This window comes from Diabrotica virgifera, chromosome 9 (assembly GCF_917563875.1).
Source record: "Diabrotica virgifera virgifera chromosome 9, PGI_DIABVI_V3a".
In the NCBI taxonomy this organism is placed as follows: Eukaryota; Metazoa; Arthropoda; class Insecta; order Coleoptera; family Chrysomelidae; genus Diabrotica; species Diabrotica virgifera.
The window spans coordinates 6001267-6027069 of record NC_065451.1 but is presented as its reverse complement, the minus strand read 5'-3'; the positions used below and the strand labels follow the sequence as shown (position 1 = coordinate 6027069).

General features: G+C 31.9%; 3 protein-coding genes across 3 annotated transcripts in view; all 3 read right to left on the bottom strand.

The window, feature by feature from the left end:
* Positions 1-1278: 1278 nt before the first annotated feature.
* LOC114326715 (proteasome subunit alpha type-1) lies at positions 1279-9922 on the bottom strand. Its single transcript, XM_028275141.2, has 3 exons — positions 9476-9922; positions 9150-9418; positions 1279-1719 (listed from the first exon to the last, which is right to left on the bottom strand). The coding sequence occupies exons 1-3, from the start codon at positions 9810-9812 to the stop codon at positions 1474-1476; spliced, it is 852 nt and encodes a 283-aa protein (XP_028130942.1). The 5' UTR covers positions 9813-9922; the 3' UTR covers positions 1279-1473.
* Positions 9923-14783: 4861 nt separating this feature from the next.
* Positions 14784-16568, bottom strand: LOC126892503 (uncharacterized). The gene is made up of 3 exons (XM_050662047.1): positions 15861-16568; positions 15694-15795; positions 14784-15449 (listed from the first exon to the last, which is right to left on the bottom strand). The coding sequence occupies exons 1-3, from the start codon at positions 15946-15948 to the stop codon at positions 14806-14808; spliced, it is 834 nt and encodes a 277-aa protein (XP_050518004.1). The 5' UTR covers positions 15949-16568; the 3' UTR covers positions 14784-14805.
* A 129-nt stretch (positions 16569-16697) lies between these two features.
* Positions 16698-25803, bottom strand: part of LOC114326723 (ribosome-recycling factor, mitochondrial) — a 37615-nt gene continuing 28509 nt past the window's right edge. Inside the window, exon 4 of the mRNA XM_050662048.1 lies at positions 16698-17089. Within this exon, the coding sequence (XP_050518005.1) occupies positions 16849-17089 (241 nt within the window). The 3' untranslated portion in view covers positions 16698-16848. The remainder of the gene's footprint in view (positions 17090-25803) is intronic.

The following is a 25803-nucleotide window of genomic DNA, read 5'->3' as shown; positions in this document are numbered from 1 at the left end:
TTAAAACGCTCCCAGGAAAACACATGTTTAGGGAGGAGCTTCAAGTAAAAACAACAGAACGTGAAGTAAATAGCTGGGAAGTTTTGGCAAATATTCTGACAGAAGTAGCTGAAGACAAACTGGGTCAAAAAGAGAAAGATAGAAAGGAATTGATATCAGATGAAACTTGGAATCTTATCGAGGAAAGAAATCAACGAAAAAAAGATATCTTGCAAGCAAGAACTGTAGAAGGAAGAACAAACCGACAAGAAGGCAAGAATATGAAACACTAAATAAAGCAGTTAAAAGGAATGCAAGAAGAGACAAAAGAAGGTGGGCTGAAGAACTGGCAAAACAAGCAGAAACAGCTGCACAACACAACAGACCTAGAGAGCTGTACCAAATGACTCGACGATTAACAAAAAAGGGCCCAACTGTTCGAACATTGTAAGATCCAAGACAGGTGAATTACTCACTACAACGGATGACCAAGTAGAGAGATGGAAAGAGCACTTTCAGGAGATGCTAGGCACGCCCAGGGATAACGCAGATGAAATTGTTGAACACCCGCAGAATATAGACTTGCATATATCTTGCGAGTCCCCTTCCAAAACGGAGATAATAGCAGCTATCAAATATCTGAGAAATAACAGGTCCCCGGGAATCGATAACATTGCTGCCGAACTACTTAAAACTGACCCGCATCTAACCGCTGAACAGCGGGCTGGAAAAAAGGTAACACTAAGCTTCCAAAAAAGAGCAACCTCACACTGTGCAAAAATTGGAGAGGAATAACCTTGCTTACCGTCATAAATAAAATTTTTACGACCATCATACATAAAAGATTAACAAACAAGGTTGAATTTCGAGTAAATCAAGCAGGTTTTAGACCAGAATCTTCCTGCATAGATCACATTAATACTGTGAGGGTAATAATGGAACAATCGCTTGAATGGAACACACCTCTATACATGGTTTTTGTTGATTTAGAATGTGCCTTTGACAGCCTATCTCATGCTGCTATATGGAAAATTTTAGAGCTAAGAAACATTCCTCATAAAATAATTTCGATTATAAAGTCACTGTACACACTGAGGCGACGTGCAGCGTGACACACAATGGGATCAACAGTGACGAATTTGACATACTTACTGGAGTCAGACAGGGATGTGTGCTTTCTCCGTTTCTGTTTAACATAGCTCTAGACTTTAGACAGTGCCATCTCGAAAAGAATACATACCTTTCTTCGTCAACTGGGTACTGGCAAACATAAGAAGAAGAAAAATATTTAAAACGCAATTTATGAAGCGAATATTAAATTTATTAATCAAAATATTATTAAAAGCTTAAAAAATACAGTATGGATATAACAAACGATGTTCTGCCGTGACTGTCTCAGTCTGTTTTAGACTAACAGAGACAGCCACGGCAATATTCCTTTCCAATACCCACTCTCCTGATCAACGGGTGGCTTTAATGCTTTATCTAATCCTTCTATTCTGTGGTATCCATGGCAGAAGTTTCCACAGCTGGGACTGCATCCCTGGGCTCGTCCCCCGCATCATCTCTCAACGGATCTGCAGGAAGGTCCTCAATTGCAGCAGCTGCAGCTCCTCCTCCTCTACGTTCTTCACCCTCAATAAGGGACAAGTAGGGGGAAGTTTCTTCTTCTTCGAGGATTTTAAAGGTCTGACCTTTGCCAGTGTATCCTATGGAGACATTTTTTGTTGTGAGGTCAACCTGAAACAAAATTTAATACTGGTTAGTGGCAAAGACAAGATGACAAAAAACAAAATCACATGAAACACCAACAGACCAACATACAATCTGGACAAACTAAAAGCACCTCTTGGAAGACACATGTTTAGAGAAGAACTTCAACTTCAAACAAGAGAATACTAGGTAAACAGCTGGGAAGATTTGGCAGATGTATCGATAGAGGAAAATGAAATGAATGGATATTAGTTAATAAGAAGCTTGGAATCTTTTCAACAAAAAAAGGTATCTTGCAAGCAAGAACTGTAGAAAAAAGAGCAAATAGACAACAAGAATAGAAACAGTAAGTAAAGCAGTAAAAAGAAATGCAACACGAGACACAAGAAGGTGGGCTGAAGAACTGGCAAAACAAGTAGAAACAGCTGCACAACACAACAGAACTAGATAACTCTACCAAATTACTAGACGACTAACAAAAAATGGGCCCAACAGTTCGAACATTGTAAGATCTAAAACAGGTGAATTATTTACTACAAGTAGAGAGATGGAAAGAGCAATTTCCGGAGATGCTAGGTTTGCATTGAAGCTGTAAGTATGCTCCATTTAGGTGTTCAAAAACATTATATTATATCTATTGTACATTGTACTTATATAAATGCTTTTATTACAGTAAAGTTATCCCTAATTTACAAAATTTTAGATACAGAGTGGCTCAAGCAATGGTTGAGCCACCCTGCACCTGAAAATACTTAACACATTAAGCACCAAACTATATTTTGGAATTGGGTCCTTGGACCATAAAAAATTTGGCCTATAATATAGCTATGCCTCATGAATAATACCTATACACACAGCGACCTGGACCCGACTACTGTGTATATATTTTATACACCAAGCTTTAAGGTGTTAAATAAAGGATAACTTAAATAATGTAATAAAAGCATTTTGGTAAAATTGTGGGTTCCGCCACTTTGCATCTCATAGCGTCATATATCGACACCTGATATGAAAAACATTGTAACTCACTTTTGCTTAGTTTACAGGAGAGCGATTTAATATCACATTGTTGCCAACATTACTGGTCCTGATTTAGGTCGAGTTACAATAGCAAATTTTTTCAGAATTTTAGGTGAAAATTATTGTAAGTGGTTCATACAATATTTCAACACAGTATGTTTCTTTGGTTAGGTGCATATAAATTGTAACTAATCAGTAAATATCCAAATAAAGAGATTATAATTAATTTATTTTATTAGTTCTACTTGAAACGTTATTTTTTTGCTCAGACAAGTAGTATTTAAGAATTTACGTCATACATACTAACAAGAAGTAGGTAAATAAAATAATATCTTTTAGATTTATTCATTACAAAATGAACATTTACAAATTATAAAACAGTTTATATTCTATTAAAAAATAAAAAAATTAACCCCTTGCAAACTTTTATTCAGAGTCATCATCCGAATATTCCGTTTGTTGAGAGTGGGGAAGATTTAAATAAAAACTGCAATATTGATCTGGTATAGCTTTACCAGAGCAGAAAGCAACAAGATCTTTATATTTTGAAGTGGTTATGGGAGGTAACCCATTATATGCTAAAGGAATTTGTACTTCCCATAAATCGTGTATATTTTTATTCCTGGATTTGGTAGCCCTTTTGCTCGATTTTGGTTTGAATTTTAAGTTTATAAACGATAATTGATCAGAAATAAGATCGTACTGAAAACTAATAATATGTGGTTGTTCTTTATATATTTTTACGTATTGTATTTTCGACCAGAAAACTTGGCATTTATCTATATCTAAATCCCAATTCGGTATTTTCTTTAACATTGATTTAAAGTCCAAGATGTCATTTTGACTTAGTTCTTTCAAATCGTATGGTTTTCCTGTGACTTTAGCACATCTTATCAGTGTTTACCACTGTTGTGGTACATAAACAACTTGGTTCTTTTTTCTTCGCTCAATAAGGGCGTGCATTGAATCACCCTCAGATTGAGAGTGGCCCACCTCAAAAAACGCGTGTGTAATATTAATATTCATGATCTTAGCTGCATAAATATATATTAAAAATATTATTCGATTTCGATTTTGTCCTCCACAACAATCTGAATAAAATCTAAACTCTAATGCTCTACCAGCAACTTTTCTCTCAATAAAATCAAATAGCGCACTACTTATTTCATTAGGCCCCTTTTTACCTGTGGTTTCATCCCATGCATAACAGTAACCTTCCGCAGATCCAAGATCAAAGATAGTAAAGTTATACACTTTAAACTTCCTTTTATAACAAAACAATGATACCTGTGATTGGAGCGTAGTTAATATTTTTTGCAAATCAAAGCAGGCAGTTACAAACGTTTCTGTTTTTTTAGAAACCTCTTTATAGCGATTTTTGGCTTCACGTGCAACACATTTATTTGCAATATGTAAGCATATTCTTTTTCTATTTGGTCTTTCTCTGCTTTAGTGTTATGTAGATTGCAAGTAAGACGCATATCTTTTTTCAGTGCAAAAAAACCGATATTAAACTCAGTATTGAATATGTTTCTGTATTGACTTTTGGTGGCTGGTTTATCGCATGGGTAATTCTCTAACATCCATTCATTATATAGTGAATACAATTTGGGAAAAGGTAAAGACTCATCAAAATACATCTTACTTGTTTTTTGCCTTACGTAAAGGGATTCTTTTGCTGGAACAGAGTTTTGGAATTTTTTGGAATTTTTAATACTTTCGTCTACAGCATTTGCCCTGTACTTGTGGCGACCACGCACATCTCCAGGTATACGGCCTCCGCCTTCATGACCATCAATTTTTGAAGTTATACTTCTTTACGCGCGATGAGGGTGAATTTTTATATGTTAAATCCAGGCGCATACGCATCACCCAGGCGCATACGCGCATTATAACTTTGTTCTGATTGGATGTTCAAATGACATGTCAAAAATTATCCAATATGGCAGCTGTAGGACAGCTGTGGTTTGGAGGAAAAGGTAAAGGTAAACAAATGTATAATATATTAGTTTTATTGTTGTGAGGACAGAAACAAAACAGTTTATAATATTGTAGTGACTTTTAAATAGTTTTTAAAAGCAACAGGTACGTAATAATTGTTAATGTATCATGGGTATAAACCTACCTGTTTGATCTGCCAAAATACATAGTATATAATAATGTAATACTTTTATTTATATAATTTGATTACCATCAATATTCACCTAATATATTGTTTTCTTACTATCCTATGTTTTGTTGTATTTTTTTTTCAATTCTAAAGTCCACTTTACATCAACAATAATTGAATAAGAAATTGACAACAAGTTATTCAAGGTCAAATTTGGCTTATACAAAACACAATTCTACATCCAATTTTGCCGTGAATAAAAAGAAAATAAAGAAATTTGACAAAATAAAACATATCCAATTGTTCTATTTCATCAAATTCCTTCATTTTCTTTTACAAACCATACATTTTATACTTGTCAAATTTGGCCTTGAATAACTTTGTCAATTTCTTGTTCAATTTATTGTTGATGTAAAGTGCACTTAAATAATTTCAATTCAAAATTAAAATAATTTGATCAATTTTCAAAATATCACAAGTTTAATGACGTTCTACACCTTCGGCAAAGAATTAAGGATTTGCATGAAATTTTAGTATGTTATAGTTTACTTCAAAAAACTAAGACTTGATTTTTTAAAAAATGTTTTACCGTGCCGTTTAATTACTATTAAGGGTCAAAGTTAAGTTTTAACATGGCCTCTTATGGGAATTCTTAAAAAGTTAATAACTTTTGACCCAAATTTACGATTTTTAATTATTTGTGCTTAAATTAAAGGTATTTTTGTAAGGAATAACATATTAAAAAATGAGGATTGTTTACCGTACCATTATTAAATAAAAGTGAAATTACTGTTTCGAAATTTAACAAAGTTGGTAGTAGTGAGATCAGCTGCACTCATAATTATATCCGAAACGTATGTGTCAATCACATGACCTCGGTGGTCTAGTTGTTGAGCGTTCGGTCAGAGTTCGAAACGTCCTGGGTTCCAATCCTTCTACGATTCATTTTTTTTAGTTGTTTTAATAAAAATTTTTTGAAAGTGGTAGATAAGAAAGTTAGTTTAATATTTAAATAGAATACAATTACTTTGTTAAAATTATATAATAGAAGTATAACTTCTTACGTGCGTACAAAGTACACACACATTCTTTTTTTTTTGAATAGTGTAGTTAACCATATATCTCGTTATGTTAAAAGTGCCCAAAAATGTTTTCTTACAAACTTGAAGTCGGTGTTCTGCCAACTACAAATTATATTCATATGTCCAGTGTCTTCTGGACTCTTTTAGCTTTGCAACTTTCCTCTCTTGTCTGAGAACATAAATCTACATAAATATTCGCTTTGTTGGTCCTGATCAGCCATTGCCCAAAAATTAATTAATAAATTGAGTCTATCATTTTCAGATAATTTCGATTTACATTTTCTGATACATTTATCGTTACATCCAGGTCCCAGTTCTCTAATTTTCGATAATTTTCCAGTTTTGCCAGTATATTCTTGGCCAGAGCTCCTTAGTTTCTTCAAGACATTCATTTTCCAAACACTAGGATCCCTTTGTCTCTTCCTTCCAAGATTTTTCTTCTTGGGGTATTGTTTTTTGTTAGCAGATGTATCTAATGGTGAACTTGTATCTTCGGTGCATGTAGAAGTTTCCACTGTCGATGTATCTTGAGCGTGCAATCCACTGTGACCATTGATTATCAGAGTTTCATCAGTAGAAGTTAGTTCAGCAGTGAATGATACAGGGTGAGTCATGAGGAACTGTACATACTCCTACCTCGTATAGAGGCTCCTATGGGGAATAACAAATGACCATTAAAAAGTGTCTGCTCCATTTGTTTAATAATATACAGGGCGAGTTTCGCATTTTGACAGAAATTTGTATTCGTCATAATTTTTGAACGGTCAGATCGATGTGTCTCTTATTTTAGCCAATCGTTACACTATTACCACCTAATCAACTAATTTATTCAAACCAGAAAAAAATCAGGTCCGGCTTAAAAAAAATTAGTTCGTTTGGGTCTTAGAAAAAATTTCACCCTGTATACGCTTCTTGAAAACTCTAATATAAATTTTACAAATAAGACAAATAGGCAATTAAAATGGCATATTTATTTTTTTCCCCACACGATAACTTAATTTTTTATTAAAAAATCAAATTTGTCAAAATCGGAATTTTAACCTAAAAATGAAAAAAAAATGAACTCACGGTTTAACTCGCTAGAACTCTGTTCCATTTTAATATTTTTTTTCTGAAATTTTTACAGCACATACCTCTTACCATTGTGAAGACTATGAAATTGTTGTAGACTTTCAGTCTTCTTCTTGTAAAAGTTGCAAACTTGTAAATCGCAAAAATTAGGTGGAAAAATTTAAAATTTATCAATTTGATCACGTCTATGTTAAACTATAGAGTCCAAAAGAAGTGTTATGGGAAGTTTTAGATCTAGACGTGTTATAGAAAAAAAAAAAAAAATGGTAAAACTTTTAATTTTAATAAAAACGTTGTTTTTGTAAATTAATTTTTTTAAATCTATGCAAAAACTTTGCCAAACTTTTTATGCATAGTCAAATTTGATTTTTTTTTTATAAAAAATTAAGTAATCATGTGGGGAAAAAATAAATATGCCATTTTAATTGCCTATTTGTCTAATTTGTAAAAATCATATTAGAGTTTTCAAAAAGCGTATACAGGGTGAAATTTTTTCTAAGACCAAAACGAACTTATTTTTTAAATCCGGACCTGATTTTTTTCTTGTTTGAATAAATCAGTTGATTGGTGGTAACATAAATTAAATATTTGTTCCAAAAAAATTAATTTTGGTAATAAAAGTTAATTTTGTTAAATCTATGGTTCACTTTACCAAACTTTTAATTCATAATCAAATTTGATTTTTTTACAAAAAATTAAGCAATCGTGTGCGAAAAAAAATAAATATGTTATTTTAATTGCCTATTTGTCTAATTTGTAAAATTCATATTAGAGTTTTCAAAAAGCTTATACAGGGTGAAATTTTTTCTAAGACCCAAACGAACTAATTTTTTTAAAGCCGGACCTGATTTTTTTTTGTTTGAATAAATCAGTTGATTAGGTGGCAATAGTGTAACGATTGACCAAAATAAGAGACACATCGATCTGACTGTTCAAAAATTATGACGAATACAAATTTCTGTCAAAATGCGAAACTCGCCCTGTATATTATTAAACAATGGGAGCAGACATTTTTTAAAGGTCATTTGTTATTCCCCATAGGGGCCTCTATACGAGGTAGGAGTATGTACAGTTCCTCATGACTCAACCTGTATAGGTGTTATTATTTTTGTTTGAAATTCTAAACTAGTATTTTTATGTGAGTTTTTACGATTTGAGGCATACTTAATATGCTCAGCAGTTAATAATATAGAATTTACCTCCTGACTATATTGACTTACAATGTTGTTCATCGTAATATTCCACTACCTTGCTTTCTTGTATCACAACTTACAATGCAGTTATAAAAACTTACTCAATAAATGTTTCGAGAAAAACATTGTATCCCATGTTACAATGTTTTAGTAAAAAATTTTCATCAATAAAAAATTTTAATATTGTAACATTGGTTACAACATTTTTTCCACCCAGTGATAAAAAATTTGCACTTACAATGAGGCTATTTTGTTAAATAACTTTATAATTACATAAGATAGGATAAAAGTTCTTAGACCAAATTGAAGGTTATCGTTTATAGATGCTATTTAAGCCATAGTTGAAAAACATTGTAAGTGGAGATACAATGTTTTTCATATCAGGTGTCGATATAATAAAAATGCTGGCTTGAAATGTAGGATGCAATTAATTATATGTTTATATCTAATATACAGTAGACTCCCTCTATAACGAGAACTGAAATGGCGGACTAATTACCTCGTTATAAGGGGATCTCGTTATATCAGACAACAATATTGAAACAAGTTGATGCCTCTTACGTAGTTTATTAAGTGTCGATGGTCGACCTGAATAAGGGAAGACTTCACCATCGTAAAATGTAAATGTCCTATAATATTCAATATGAATCAATAGATAAACAAGAAGAAGTTTATTGCAGGCGGCGAGTTTATTACAGCACTTGCCTCGATAATAACACAGATGTTGGGAATTTTTATATACAGGCAGTTGGGGTGTTTATTTATAGCCATTACAGCCCTAAAAGCAGGTAAAAAACATATTCTTTGGTTTCATTTTTCCTTGTTATAACCAAATATGCCTCGTTAAAAAGGGTTACAGTTCAATAGGAATTTCATGGGACACCTAATGTACCTCGTTATAAGCTAAACCTCATAATATTCGTGTTCGTTATAGAGAGAGTCCACTATATTACATAAAACTTAGGTAATAAACATCCTTACCTCTGGAGGTAGAGTATCTCTAAGAGCCCTCAATCCATGTTTGATAAGTTCTTCTAAAGAACTAGATGGCAATTCATCCAGATGTTTTTCTAAGTATGTCCTGGCACTCTGGGATCGAGCTCCAATGGACATAGCTTTGCAATCGTAGAAATTAGCAGAAGGGCACGTTTGGTAGATATGAGAACCAGATTCGTCATAACCAGCTACTAGAAGACCTACACCAAATGGTCTGCGGTCGTATCTTTGGGTACATGTCTGCATTTTGTTACCTACAAAACTTAATATTAGCTTCAAATTATAGTATTTATAGCTAATAACGTTCTTACCTAAAATACTGATAAGCCTATTCAATGGCATATAAGTATCCAAAGAGTACTTATAATTCAAGCATTCGTTTCGCATATATCTACTAAGGATCCTAGCATCAGCTGTAAGTCCCGAGATGGTGATACCAATGTGATCGTCTATGTTGATAATTTTCTTCTGGTAGGCAGACAGTTCTGAAGAAGCCCTCTTCAAAGCGATAAGTACAGCATGAGTTTTACTTTTCAGTCCCACTGTGGCTGAACCTAGGTTAACTGCTTCCATGGCATATTCTACCTGATGCAGACGGCCCTGGGGGCTCCACACTGTCACATCACTATCGTATTGGTTTCGAAACATCTTTTTTAAAGAACTATTTCGGTTTAATTGTTGGAATTTAGATTTACTTTGCGAACTTCTAGCCGACAACCTCAAAAATCGTTTGTAATGCTACGTCGACTGTCAAAGTCAAAGTATTTGACATTGACATTATGACAAGTTGCATGCCAGACCACAGAACAAATAACAAAATAACACACAGGACAATGAATAATTTTTAAAGTTTCTTTGGTTTTAAAAATCGTAAAATATAAATAAACATTAATATGGTAACAAATTGATAATAATTTTGTATTCTATTCATATATCATATTTGTTTTATCAGATAGTAATTCTTAAAGTGTCATTTTTATTCAATAGGTGGAGAACTGATCAATTTTTGCGCCATTTTAAAATTTTCGTTTTCTTTCACACATAGATAAATAATATCGTTGATTGAAATATTAATACCGTCCAATAGGGCTTTTCATCGATCATCATTTGTTTCGAGCTGCTGTCATATGTTGTATAATCTGTGTATAATATTAATATGCACGGATCATACGACAAATGACAGAAGCTCGAAACAAATGACTGTGAATGAAAATCCCTATTGGCTGTGAGTTTCGACGGTAGCGCTATCTCGCGGTTTGAAACTTATACTTTTCTGATAAAATTTATGTATGTGAAATATACAAAACGAGAAAAATAGATACTTATCTAGAAAGACACAAATTATGAACTGAAATATTATTGTAACCTGATTACTAAACGAAGACACAGAATTAATAGTAAAATTAATTATGTTTTTTATTTTATTCATTATAATTTTAATATTTAATATATAAGTTCGTGAGACTGGATGACTGCTTACGCAAGAGACCATTGAGAAAAAGAATAAGTTTATATGTATATGAATTATTTAACATTTTAAAGGTTACCTCTGTTTATTTTTGTGTGCTTACTGCTTTGCTTATTAAAATTTGTAATTTGTATGAATTGTAATTTGTTTGAATTCTATCAAAATGGATATTAAACATTATACTGGATTCAGTCTTATTTCCCATGATATCCAATTTCAATCAGCAACACCAAAAAAGGAAAGGATTTAGTTGATACAGGACATGTACGCAATGTTTCCGAATATATTAACTGCATCCAGTACTGTTATATTCAATATTTTTACATGAATCAATACAACAGCTGCAATATCTTAAAATCTTTGACTAAAAATTAATCACTTTGACATTTATGTCAAATTTCCGGTAAACGTTTACAGACTTGCCACTACTGGCGCTCGCGAATTTATAAATATCCCCTCTACGTACGAGCTCACAGCGTATACCTCAATCAACGATAATATGTAATTCAACCGTAGACATCCAAATGATCTCTTATGCGTTTTGTTATTTATAAAAAGTTGTTTTAATACAGATAACCAAATCCTGTTGAATTCTATAGACGAGTTTGCTAAAGATTTTGGTTTGTTTAAGACACTTTTCAATAAATAATAATTAATTAATAATCATATTAATATCATAAAATAATTAATCTTTCCAATGGACTCTATGGTCGTAAGATTATACTATTCTCTAATCTAGAGGCAGATATACACTTAAAACAAGCACTAAACAAAGACATTTTTAAAGATTGCCAGGCACGGGTAGCTATACCTATTATAATATATATCTCAAATCACTCACTGAGTGAGTAATGAGTGAGCCTGCATGCACGGAACTATATATTCTGGTTCCGTGTTTTCAGGCAGTGGCGGTTTATCCATAAGTGCACATGTGCACGTGAACCCCCAAAATTATTTTCACACCAACATTCATATATGTAAAATTTATGATTCTATCAATAACATTTTAATCTAACTATACAGTAATTGAAATTCGAAATAACAGATCTAAGGTGTTTATAAGTATCTAATAGGTAACATTTAATTATTTTTATTATGTTTCAAAGGAGAAACGTCACGGATGCGAGGCCTTAGACAGAACCCCGTGTTTACCGCTCTTACGGTGGTTCCTATCCAGTGATATGGTAGAGATCACTGTTCCTATCACATCACTGTTCCTATCCCAATGACTTTTCATACGGCAAAATACAACTCACCACCCACCCCGCCCTATAGCCCAAAAGATCACAAGTTGGATGTGATCTTATGGAGTTTTCAACTTAAATTTATTGCTTTCGTGAAGTTTGAATTTCGGAACAATATTAAGAATGGAATGATTTGTGGATGTAAATGTTAGCGTGGAATATTTAAAATCAATTAAATTTTCTTCATTATATTTAGAAGAAAAATTAAAAATGCCGAAACCAAATTTGTTAATTAATAATGTACCAAAGTGCAAAGGTCGGGATTATCAATGATTATTTAAAATGGAGATCTGTGTAAAAACTTACAAATTGTGTAGGTGTGAAGCACATATTTGGAGAAGAGAAAGCATAATGAATAAAATAGAAGATACGATTTTAACTCCCCGGCGCAGTCCACTTAACTAAATTTTTGATTAAAAATAATTTACAAGACGATTTTTCTGAAATAATTTGAATTCTCCAATTATGTACTTGTTACGATGCCAGTGACACCTGCAGAAACAGAACGATGTCTCTCTGCATTGAAACGTATCAAAACTTTCCTTAGAATAGCCATGGGCCAGGATCGATTAAATACACTCGCAATGTTTTCAATTAAAAAAAAAGATTCAAGAAATTCCAAATTTTACTGAATTTGTGAATAATTTATCTAAAAAATAACAGGCGACTGACTTTCGTTACAAAACTTGCTTGTAACATTTAAACACTAAATTATAATTTTAAGTCAATAAAATACATTATTTATTGTAATTTTTAATAAGGTCCTTTGATTTTTACAATTTGAAGACACTCAAAAAATTTTACCTACGGAAATAGGGTCTCAAGGTCTTCTTATATGTTAACATTATGTGTGCACCCCCAATATTTTACACCAGGCGCCGCCACTGTATGCAGGCTCACTCATTACTATAGTGAGCGATATGAGATGTAATATCGACTGGTCCAACGAAGACTGTAGTAACTCATTTTTTATGTAATTGAGATAATTATAAAAATGTATTTACACTGTTACCAAAATTCATTAATCTATTAAATGGATGTTTTTATAGCATTAAGTGATACTTTTAATAATGATCTTACAAGGGTAAAACAGATTTAAGACAGAAATGGTCATAAGTGACTTTTGAATGAGTTACTATAGTTTTCGATGGAGATATTTTTAAAGTAATAAATACCAGAATTATTTGTTTCTTAACTTTATTTATATAAAATGCTACATTTTGAAGAAGCTACTGATATAATTTGCAGTTTTATATTTTAATTCAATTTTCCTCATCCGACTCTTTTTCGCTCTCAACTGAATCAACTTCGAGCTCGACTTTAGGAGGTACATAACTCTTTGAATTAAGATTTTTATAAAATCCATGGTACATTGTGGGTATTTTGCCGGTATTACACAGCCACAGTAATCCTTTTAGCTTTTTTTCTTCAATTGGTAATGGTGCATCAATACAGTTTCGGTGGAAATTTGATAGTAGTGGAAGGCCGTCCTCTGCATTTTCGATTTAATTTTATGTCACAACCTCTAAAACCATCATCGAATTCGTATTTAAACATTATAGAATTTTGGTGTTCATGCGAAAATTTTATTTCTCGTATTTTGCTAACTTTTATTGATTTCTTTTCGTTGTCAAGTTTCCAATTCTCGGTATCAGTCAGTTTTTTAAAATTAAAAAAATTATCTTGGGACATTTCCGTAACATCATAAACTCTTCCTGTAGTTTTAGCCATTCTAATTAATGTAACCCACTGTTCTGGCACATATACAACCGATTGCCTTTTCTTTGCATTTTCGATAACAGCATGCATACTGTCACCCTCGTTCTGAGTGTGGCCTTTTTCCAGAAATCTGTGAACAATATCAATATGAAAATGAGCAGCAGCAAAAGCAAACATCGAAAACACAAAACGATTCCTATTTTGTCCCCCACAGTTGTCTGAGTAGAATATTATCGTTTTAACACTTTGTTGTGCCTTGAGATCTAAAAATTTCCAGAGGCAACTGGCAATTTCATTAGGACCTCTTTTAGCCACCTGCTCGTGCCATACATAGCAGTAACCCTGATTATTTCCAACATCATAAACTGTAAAGTTATATGTAGAGTATTTGCTTTTGTAGTAAAAATCACTTACGTTAGACAAAGGGGTAGCTAAAACCTTTTGAACGTCAAAGCAAGCCACACACAAGCTCTTATCATCTAGTGCAAGCTGTTTGTCTATGTCTTTTAAGTTTCTGATAACTTCTTTGTTTTTCATATGGGACTCATATTGTTCGAGCAATTTTGCTTTTTCAGCATCACTAGCCATATTATTAAAAACAGAACAAACAGTACACTGGTCCTTTTTTGGTTTAAAGAACCCAATATTGAACTGTTCATTGAAAATATCTCTATACTGGCGTGACGTGGCAGCTGTAGTGATGTTATTTTTTTTGCAATGCTCGTTGTACAATCGGTACATTTTCTGGATAGTTAGCCCTTCTTCAAGGTACATCTTCATCGTATTCTTACGGGTATAATGGGAAGGTACTACAGGAAACTGATTTATGTGATTTTTTACGTTGTCTATAAGTTTTGGTGATAGTTTATGTGGTCTGTTAGTGTGCTTTCCACGTTTATCTTCCTCTAATGATCCACCATCTTTCAGTTTCCTTAATGCTGTAGTGATCCAAGTTTCTGAAACGTTAAGGGTTTCCAAAAACATAGTTTTGCAAACACGTTGTTTTTCTAATTACGTATTTTTTATGGGAAATAAGCCACAATTTTACTAAAAAATGAATTTATTAACGTTTCGAAACCCAAATCGGGTTTCGTTGTCAAAATACAAAATACTATTAAAATAAAACAAACATGTTGTTGCTAAGTAAAAAAATTCTTCTAATAATTTATTTAATCTGACTCATTTATATTGGCAATTCAGACGTAATTTTTTAGTAAAATTGTGGCTTATTTCCCATAAAAAATACGTAATTATAAAAATGCCACAAGGAAATAGCTTCAGAACAACGTTGTTTTTCATTGCGAATGTAGAAGTAATATTCTCGAGAGTAATTTCTTCGAGACCGTTGTTCTGCAGTAATAGTTACTTGTTTTTTGGCAACCTGTCTCACATGACGAGCAATAAAATCCCACTTTCTCGTATGATCTTTTAACTTCCAAAATTCATTGAAACAAAGGTATCTATCTTCTTTAGCTATTTTGGTAGCACATTTTAGTCTACATGTGTTTGCGCATGGTGCACCCATCTGTCTTCCTTTAATTTGAATACCTTTTCGATTTTCATGTTCAAGTCCCAGGTTTAGACTTGTTTTAGGTTTTTCATCCGCCCACTCACTAACGTCTCTAATTCTTTTCCTACTTACTCTCTCTATATTGCCTCTGCTTCTTCTCTTTCTATTTGTGGTTGCTTCAGTTATATTCTTATTAGGTTCAATTATTACTTCAGGGATGTTTTTGTCTTCTGTCGGAATGTAATCTGGGTCAGTATCAGAGTCTGCATGAAATGGTTCCTCATCGCTTTCATTCTCAATTATTTCATTTTCATTCCTATTGGCTTCATTCTCTTCTAAGCTTACTAAAATTAAACAAAAATGAGGTAAATGCCTACGTAATATTTTTTCATGCGGAATTTAAACCAACCTGTCGGAATGTAATCTGGGTCAGTATCAGAGTCTGCATGAAATGGTTCCTCATCGCTTTCATTCTCAATTATTTCATTTTCATTCCTATTGGCTTCATTTTCTTCTAAGCTTACTAAAATTAAACAAAAATGAGGTAAATGCCTAGGTAATATTTTTTCATGCGGAATTTAAACCAACCTGTAAAACATTCAGGATTAATATCAGTCTCGTGGTCACCAGGATCCTCATTCGCCTTTTTGTATTTGCTTTCTTCTACAATACTTTCAGCAATATGTTTACCTTAAAAAATAAGTAGGTTTTTACTTTGCTGTTATTATTTTAAATAAAGTTTATTATAAATTTACCTTCAAAAGAACGATAAGAAATATCCGTTTCAGTGTTTTTATACGCTTTCTCAGCTAATTCCAATATTAACTCACTTCTGGAACACATTATGGCAATTATAACAAAACTAAACTTTTGAACATAACCTTAAACTAACGCAGAATACCGTAGTAACTCATGTTACGATACCTATGCTATCGCCTCAGATAACAACGAAGACTATTGTAACTCAAGATACGATGATTTTCTACGGTTGTTTTTCATAAATCGGAGATACTATAAAACTCTTACACGTAATATTGGTTGCATAACTACGTTTACTGAGATACGATTCTTTCCTGGGCCTAGATTCCGTGCACTGTAGATATCTACAGTCGCTTTCTGTCGATGGCAATTGTCATGAAAATATTTGAATTTTTAGTTTTAATTCAAATATTTTCTTGTTTTACTAAGTGTCACTTCAGCATCAATTAGAGTATAACCTAGCAAAACTAGAAAATAATTCAATTAAAGCTAAAAATTCAAATATTTTCATGACACGTGACATCGATAGAAGGCGACTGTAGATATCTACAGTGCACGGAATCCAGGCCCTGGGGAAGATATCATTATGTTTTATTGTTTTGCGCTCGTAACTCAAAAAGTGGAAAATTTGAGTTACTACAGTCTTCGTTGGACCAGTCGATATAATTTATTATAGTATAGCTCCTCGTCAGTAACAAGCTTAAGCTCCCTGTGTGGAACTTACCAGGGGAGCCACAAGTCCCGTTATCTACCTTGCATACTGTAGACCCAACACATACCACACTACCCTGCTACACTTGCAAACAGCTAGTTTTTATTAAGAAAGAAACAACAACATTGAAAAACATTTAATAACAAAATATATTTACATATAAACCTAATAAATGAATTAGTATAAAACCATTTTAAAGTTGTGAGTTGCATGATTCTGATTATTCTCCACATAACAACCTCCCTGAATGCTCATATCTATCCAGCAAACTATTATTCCTTTCCAATAAGTTCTTGCTGTTTACTTTCAAACATTTTCTCACCTTGACTTATATATGTATCAGCAATAGCGATTATCTGGCTTTCAGCACTTCTACAAAGATCCTGCGATAAAGTGTCACTCCTCTTGATTTGTTTGATGTATTTGGTTTGAACGTCCCTGATACCGTCTTTGCATTTCACGAAAAATTGCTTGGCACTCTTGGCTAAGCCTTCTCTGTGTTCCTTTGTTACCCTACGAAAAGATGAGAGGTATTAATTGAATCAACTGTATATCGATCAAGTATTGTGGAAACAAACTTACTATGTAGGAAGGGTGTACAAAAGCATGTGAGTTTGAACATCTTGGGAGATCAGGTCTTGTAGATAAGATACAGAAGAATCTAGTTTGAAGACAAGGAAAACAAATGTAAGAAGATGGCTAAAACGTGAAAAAATGCTGGCAATTGACTAGTTTATCTTTTGTAAGAAATCACAAATAGTATAACACTGACAAAAATCACTTCACAAATTTTTTCAAAAGTTGAAATATACAGGGTGATTGATTAGTGGGGTAAAGCTCAATAGATCCGCTATAGTAATAGATAGCAATAAAAGTTAATAACAAAAATTTTAGCCACCTTTGAGCTTCACATTAAAAAATTAGTTAGAATATTACAGGGTGTTCGATAACACAGTGGCAGACCAAACTTATGTTTTTTTAAATGGAACACCCTATATTTTATTTTAAATTCGAAATCCTGTTAACTTCTCCATCACAAAAATATAAAGGTTTGTTATGTTATACAGGGTATTTACAAAGTTATAACCAATTTTATATGAAAATCGTAACAAGTTCAACTCCCTGTATAAAAAAAAGAATGTGTGTATACTTTGTACGCACGTAAGAAGTTATACTTCTATTATATGATTTAAACGAAATTAATATACTTTTTATTTGTATTTTATTTAAATATTAAACTAATTTATACTTACTATTTCTCAAACATTTTTATTAAAACAGTGCCAAAAATTAAAAATGCCACACATAATGAAACACATTAAAAATGCCACAAATGATTTCTGAACATTAATTTTCGAAAATTTTTTTTAACTAAATACGTATTTTCTGAAAATAAAATTATATAATAAATATACTTACAATGATAAAAATGTATAAAAAAAAAAATAAAAAAAATATAAAAGTTTCCATTGGGATTCGAACCAGCTTTTATCAGTGTGGTTGGTATTGGGGTTCATTCGCCTTGAACGCTTCGCCACGAAGGCAATGCGTCATTATTTGCGAAGATCGACTAACTAAACGGATTAAACTTTTGACATTTTGAATCAGGTAAATCAAATTATTTTGATTTTGAATTGAAATGATTTAGAATTGAAAAAATACAACAAAATATAGAGTAAGAAAACAATATATTAGGTGAATATTGATAGAATTTTTGATGGTAATCAAATTATGTAAATAAAAGTATTACATACTAATCATATATACTATGTATTTTGGTAGGTTCAAATAGGTATAGGTACCTACCTATGGAATTTTTTATTAGGATACTGATACATTTAACAATTATTATCACGTACCTGTTGCTTTTAAAAACTATTTAAAAGTCACTACAGTTATAAAACTTTTTCGTTTCTGTCCTCACAACAATAAAACTAATATATTATACAACATTTGTTTACCTCCATATTGAACAATTATTTATTATTGACAGATCATTTCAACATCCAATCAGAGCCCGTATAACGACTAATACAATACCATACTGTCGGTGTGCGCATGCGCGCGGATCAAAAATAAATTCACCCTCAATCTCAATCGCGCCTAAAGTATAACTTCAAAAATAAGCAAAACAGCAATAGTTTATTAATGCCATATTTTTTTTCGTATTGTCAAAATTTTCAAGAATGATTGATATTGCTAATTTTCTTTATATCAAATACAGGGTGAGTCAAAATGCAAGTACATTATTTTTTCAGTAATTTTAAATGGAACACCCTGTATTTTATGTCACTATTGAAAAGTACCATTACCGTACTTTAATTTTTAGATAACATTCCTTATGTCTAAATTTATTGGTTTTCGAGATATTTTCATTTTTCAATGGATCAGTAGAGTGGCTACCCAAATCACCAGAATTTAATAGACTGGACCGATTTTTTTGGGATTACGTTAATAATGAAGTTTGTAAAATACCTCCATCAACAAGGGATGAGATGAAAAATAGAATACAAAGTGTATTTTGATGTGTTAAATTACAAATGCTTCGAAGAGTAAGTAGCTCATTCAATGATCATTTTTAGGCGTGCATAAATGTGTTAGGAGGTAATTTTGAATACCTTATGTAATTAAATATTAAAAATATTTTATTAAAAGTAGCTTCTAATTTTTTCAAACATGTTTTTTTTGCAAAATGTATTAGTGATAAATTATTTTTCGTTCTTTATTTGTTACATTGTTACATTTACATACAAAAGTAGTGTTTAATTGTCTTCACAAAATGTATTTTGTGTTTGTGTGTTTTTTTGTAAAATGTATTACTAATTTTCTTCTTTATTTGTTACATTTACATAAAAAAGTAGTTTTTAATTGTTTCAAAAATGTTGCATGTCGTGGTTGTATTCTTTTTTTTGTAAAATGTATTACTAATAAATTATTTTTATTTATTTATTTGCTACATTGTTACATTGATTACCGGATTGATAATCAGTAATTGTCAATTGTTAATTCAGTCATGGCTTTATGGTAAAGTTTAGATAAATTTAGACACCTAAAATAATTTGCTCTGAAAATTGAAAATATCTCGAAAACTAATAAAATTGGACATACGGAATGTTACATAAAAATTAAAGTACGGTAATGTACTTGCGTTTTGACTCACCCTGTATTTGATATAAGAAAATTAGCAATGTCAATAATTCTTGACAATTTTGACAATAAATAAAAAAATATGGCATTAATTAACCATTGCTGTTTTACCTATTTTTATTTATACAGGGAGTTGAACTTGTTACGATTTTCATACAAAATTGGTTATAACTTTGTAAATACCCTGTATAACATAACAAACCTTTATATTTTTGTAATGGAGAAGTTAGGAAGATTTCGAATATTGTGTGTGTGTTTATGTTTTATTGGCACTGGTTTAAGCAACCAACTGGCCAGTCAATGTGTTTTGAATTCTCTCTTTTACAAAATATATGCTTAGTATCTAAATTTAAAACTATTAGTACTACTGTTTTTTTTACTCTGTTTTTTTTATTATTTTTTTTATTATATTTTTTAACATTTTTTTTATTACATTTTTTTTTTTTTTTTTAGTTTTTTTTTTTTTGTATATTTTTTTATCGCGCTAAGACCTAAACCCGATTCAACCTCGCGGAGGTTTAGATCTTAGTAACTTTTTATTTTATTTAATTATTTTTTTTTTTTATTTTTTTTTCTTTTTTTCTCAGAGCTTTAATTTTAAACAATTAACATGGTTGTACAAAATTTTATAAACATCTAGATTGTTTGATTGTAAAAGGTATATAAGATTAAAAGGAAATTGTACATTAACTTGAACTAGATTGGCAAAAAAGTTTGATATTTCAATAAAATGTAAAGGACATTCTAATAGCATATGTTGTAGATCAGCTAGCTCTCCACATAAACATTCATCATTATCTACAAGTCCTATTTCTCTTTTGTAGACTGGAGTCAGACAGTGATTACTTCTTATTCGACAAATAGTTTTGATAAAGCCTTTGTTGGAAACTTGATTAAACCATGTCTTGATGGGAAGTGTAGGCTGGATTTTTTTGTAATAATTTCCTTTGTCTGAATTATTGTATTGTTCCTGCCATTTCGTCCGTTTGATAGATCTCATAATAGAAATTATGTCTCCCATAGGAAGTTGATAAGTATGCAGAGTGGATTCCTTCGTTGTTGCTTTTTTAGCCAGATCATCTACTATTTCGTTGTTTTTTATACCAATGTGTGCTTTTATCCAACACAATATTATATTTTTGCCCGATTTCAAAGCTTCACTGTTCATTGCTATGATGTCACTGATGATATAATTTTCTGCAAAATTATGTACATTGTATTTCAATTTCTTTACAATGCTTTGGCAGTCTGTAAATATAACATAATTGAGTTCTTTTTGATTAATACATATTTTGTATGCTTCTTTGATTGCAATGAGTTCAGCTGTGAAAATTGTCACTTTATCAGGTAATCTGTTGTTTATTTTTATACTTTTTTGTGGGTAATATATAGCATATCCAACTTTTCCTTCCATTTTTGAACCATCCGTATATAATTTCTGATAACTCCCCCAGTTTTTTTGTACACATTGAAGGTGGTCTATTTTAGTAAGGAAGTCTGTCGCACGAATATTACTTAAATGACAATTAACTGGAGATAAATAATCTTCATAATTTAGCTTTCGAGACGAGCTTTGTTCAATTTGATGTATGTCGCCAATGGAATTAGAAACGTTGAGGAAGCTTTCCACAACTAAAAGCAGTTTCTTTTTTTCCCAGTAATAATGAGTTAGGTATGAGGTGGTTAAATGAACAATTTTATTTAATAGCAGTTTATCGTTAACCGCTGTTTTAACTATAAATTTCTCACTTAGGTATTCCCTGCGTAATGAAAGTGGAGGTTCATTAAGCTCACATTCCATGACCAATATAGGTGTGCTACGAAGATAACCAGTGCATAACCTAAGTGCCTTATTTTTGATCCTCTCGATTTTTTGGAGTACAGAGTTTGATGCTGAGCCATAAAAAATAGATCCATAGTCTAAGATTGATCTTATCAAATTTCTGTATAGTAATATTGATATGTTTGGATCAGCTCCCCAGTTACTGACACTTACAGTCTTCATGATATTCATTGCATTTTCCATTCTTCGTAATATGTAATTTGTGTGTTCTTTCCAATTTAATTTGGAGTCTAAAAATACGCCAAGAAATTTTATTGAAGTTTTATAAGGAATACTAGTATTATCAAATTGTAGATGGCTTTGAGGAACATATCGTTTTTTAGTAAAGGTAACAATGGTTGATTTACTCTCTGATATTGTTAAGTTATTATCGGTAGCCCATTTTTTTATAATATTCAATGTCGATTTAAGGTAGTTATTACATCTATCTATTGACTTATTTTCTGCATATATCGCAACATCATCAGCGTACTGTAGGATTTTTATGTGTTGAGGAAGTTTAGTTTCTAAGTCAGCAGTATACAGTATATATAATATAGGACTTAGGATGCTACCCTGAGGTAGTCCCAAAGATGTGTATCGGGAGTTAGATTGATCTCCATTTAATCTAACGTGAACTGCTCGATTAATGTATAAGTTAATGATGTTCCATGTTACTATCTCGGGTATTCCTATTTCCAACATTTTCGCGTATAGTATGTGAAGATTAACGTTGTCGTAAGCCCCTTTTATATCTAAGAACAAAGCACTAACTGCTTTCTTATAAGTAAAGGAACTATAAATGTCTATTAAAAAGTGGCAGAGGCTATCTTGTGTGGATTTACCTTTTCTAAAACCAAACTGACTTCTTGGTAATAGGTCGTTCTTTTCTAGCCAAAATTCCAGACGGTTTTTAATAAGTCTCTCATATGTTTTTAGTATACAGGAAGCCAGACCGATTGGACGGTAAGAATCCGAATTCTTTGATGATTTTCCTGGTTTTAAAACCGGGATAATAGTGTAAACGTGCCAATCGTCAGGAATCTTTATGCAGCGCATCCAAATTTCATTATATATATTTAGTAGTGCAGCCTTACCAATTCTTGAAAGATTTGATAGCATCGAGTAATGGATATTATCGGCACCTGGTGCTGAATTTGAGTTTTTCTTCAACGCAAAGTTTAGTTCAGTGGCAGAAAATGGTTTGACTAGGAAACGGATTGGTTCTGGATAGTCGTACAGAGCATTTAGTTGTAAATCAGGAATTACTAATTCTGCAGACGGCGGTGTGATATTTTGATGGAACTCTTCTATCCACGAAGCTTCCGACAGAATAACAGGGACTTTGTTCTTTGTTTTTCTATTTTTTATTCGGTTAACTTTTGACCATACATCTTTAATAGGGACTGACCTATTTAGGGATCCGACATAATCTCTCCAGCTATTTCTTTTAGTTTGTTTAGTGATCTTCTTGACATGTGCATCATCTTTTTTATACTTAAGTAGGTTTTCATGGTTTGGATTTTCTTTGAATATACAAAAACTTTCCTGTCTTCTTCTGACTGCTTCTTCACATTCTAAATCCCACCAGTATTTTCCTCTGGAAGTCGGTTTTTTTATTTTAAATTTGGGGATGCAGTAGGATGCAGTTGTATTTATATTGTGCAAAATTTGTTCATAAGAATTTATATCTTTAAATTGAGAGAATACATCTTCCGAATACTGTTCATATAATTTCCAGTCGGCATTCTTTAAATTCCACTTTTGTGAATATGGATTATATGTATGAGTTGGTTGATCCTCTAACTCTACTCTTATAGGTGTATGGTCTGAACCAAATAGGTCTTGAAGTGTTTTCCAAGTGATCAGGTGGTTTAAGTCAGGAGTACAAATGGTCAGGTCTATTGCCGATTTCGAGAAGTTCCTAAAGAAAGTAGGAGAGCCATCATTTTTGAATATTAAATTATTATCGTCTATACAGTCCATCAAGATTTTACCTTTCATATCTGTTTGGTTGTCTAGGCCCCAGGCAATGTGGTGAGCATTAAGGTCACCTCCTATTATAAATGGTCTTTCTATAGATGTTATGAAATTGTTCCATTGTTGTAACAATAACTTGGTTCCTGGGGGAACATACATAGATATAAATGTGACAGTATATGACTTAAACTTTATTTTTATTGCTACTTTATTGACGTTTATTAAATCTACTTTCATGGTGACTTCCTCGTAATATAGGTTTGAATTTATTAAAATTGCTGAGCCACCGCCAACAGTTACTGAAAAGCGGTCGTCTCTGACAATATTGTACCCGTGAAAGTTATAATACTTTTCTGGTTTAAATCTAGTTTCTGATAATAATGCGATATCAACTTTCTGGTCTTCTAATAGGTGGATAAGGTTTTCTCTATTAGAGTTAGCCGATCTACAATTCCATTGACAAATTACCAATCTATTCATTATTATATAAGAGAGAACTTAAAACTGATTGAATTGAATTTACTAGAACTGATTTTTCTGGAATTTCAAAATTTTTGTGATTTATATTCGAGATAATACTTGTAACTATATTTGATATTAATTCTGTTAATTCTTTTGATGGTTCATGTATTTTAGATCCTTGTTCTGGATTAAATGTAGATTGATACGAAGAAGAGGTGATAATACCACCAGGTCTGTTGGACATGGGGTTTAACTTTATTATTTTTTGATGTTCCATTGTTACTTGGTCTGGTGAGGAAGAGATAGGTCGTTTGTATTTTGGTGGTTTTATTATTGTATATCTATTTGAAACTGAAGGTAGAGCGAACTGATTGGAAGATGTTTGAGACGTGGACAATTGAGTAAAGGAATATGAAGAGGATGGTGCATTCATATTTGGAGTTTGATGAGAATTTATTGAGGAATTATTGGCTGCTATAGATGCATAAGTTATCTTAGGAAAGAGTTTAATTGTTTCCTTAAAAGATAAGCTGTTTTCAGACATATAATGTTTTATTTTCTTTTGGCGATCAAATTCTGGGCATATCTCCCATTCATTAGTGAAGTGTTCACCTTCACAGGATAGACATTTTTTGTTAAACGATGATAAAGGACAAGAATCGGAAAGGTGAGATTCATGACACTTAAAACAGCGAGGATTACTTTTACACTGCTTACTCATGTGCCCATACCTATAGCAGTGGTAACAGATAATTACCTTTTGCTGGTATTTTTCAACAGTGTGTAAGACATGATTAATTACTACATACTTTGGTATATTCTGGCATTTAAAAGACACAATAACTGATTTTGTTGGATTAAATATTACTTTGTCATCTGCTACTATTTTTCTTGTTATTCGTTTCACATACTCAACCGAGAATTTGCAATGGTGATCAAATTCCTTTATTCTATTTTTAAGATATTCTTCCGATATATCTGAATCTATATCCCTTACTACACCTAGTTTAAACAATTGAAATTTTCGAATGTATGCGGTCAGATTTTTTTGAATAAGGAATTTGGAAGTAACTAAAGCATTTGCGCTACTATAATTTTTAAATGAGACCCTAACTCGGTTGCGTCCGATTGAGTCAATTTTTTTTATATAATTGTCAATTTCTGGATGTAACGTAAATAGGATCTCGCCTATTTTAACAGCGTTTAATTTTCCTGTAAAATTTAAACTGGAGTTTTCAATGAAAATGTAAAAAGGTCCTAAATCAATTTTTTCGTATAAATAAACAGGCCTGGTTTTTTCTGGTTGATCTGAGTTTACTAAAGTATTTTGTTTTTCATTAATATTGTTAAGATTAATACTACTACTTATCTTATTTTGAGGCTGGTTGGGTAGAAATCCATTTAAATCTTGTAAATCACAGCTACTATCCATCGAATTCTCAATATCAGGCGGTTCGCCTCCACTAGATGACTCCATAGAGGAGTTTTCAAGTAACGTTTAACTTATGAACACTTTCAAAATGTAAACTAAATAAGGAAAAGTTTAACAAAACTAAACAAAACTAAATTAGAACGGTATAAATCAAATAATCCGCCAAAAATTAATATTTTTCGGAGAGATTTCCAAATTTAAATTAACTTTGACAATTATTTTGACGTATGAGATTTCGAATATAAAATAAAATACAGCCACTGTGTTATCGAACACCCTGTAACATTCTAACTAATTTTGTAATGTGAGGCTCAAAGTTGGCTACAATTTTTGTTATTAATTTTTATTGCTATCTATTACTATAGCGGATCTATTGAGCTTTAC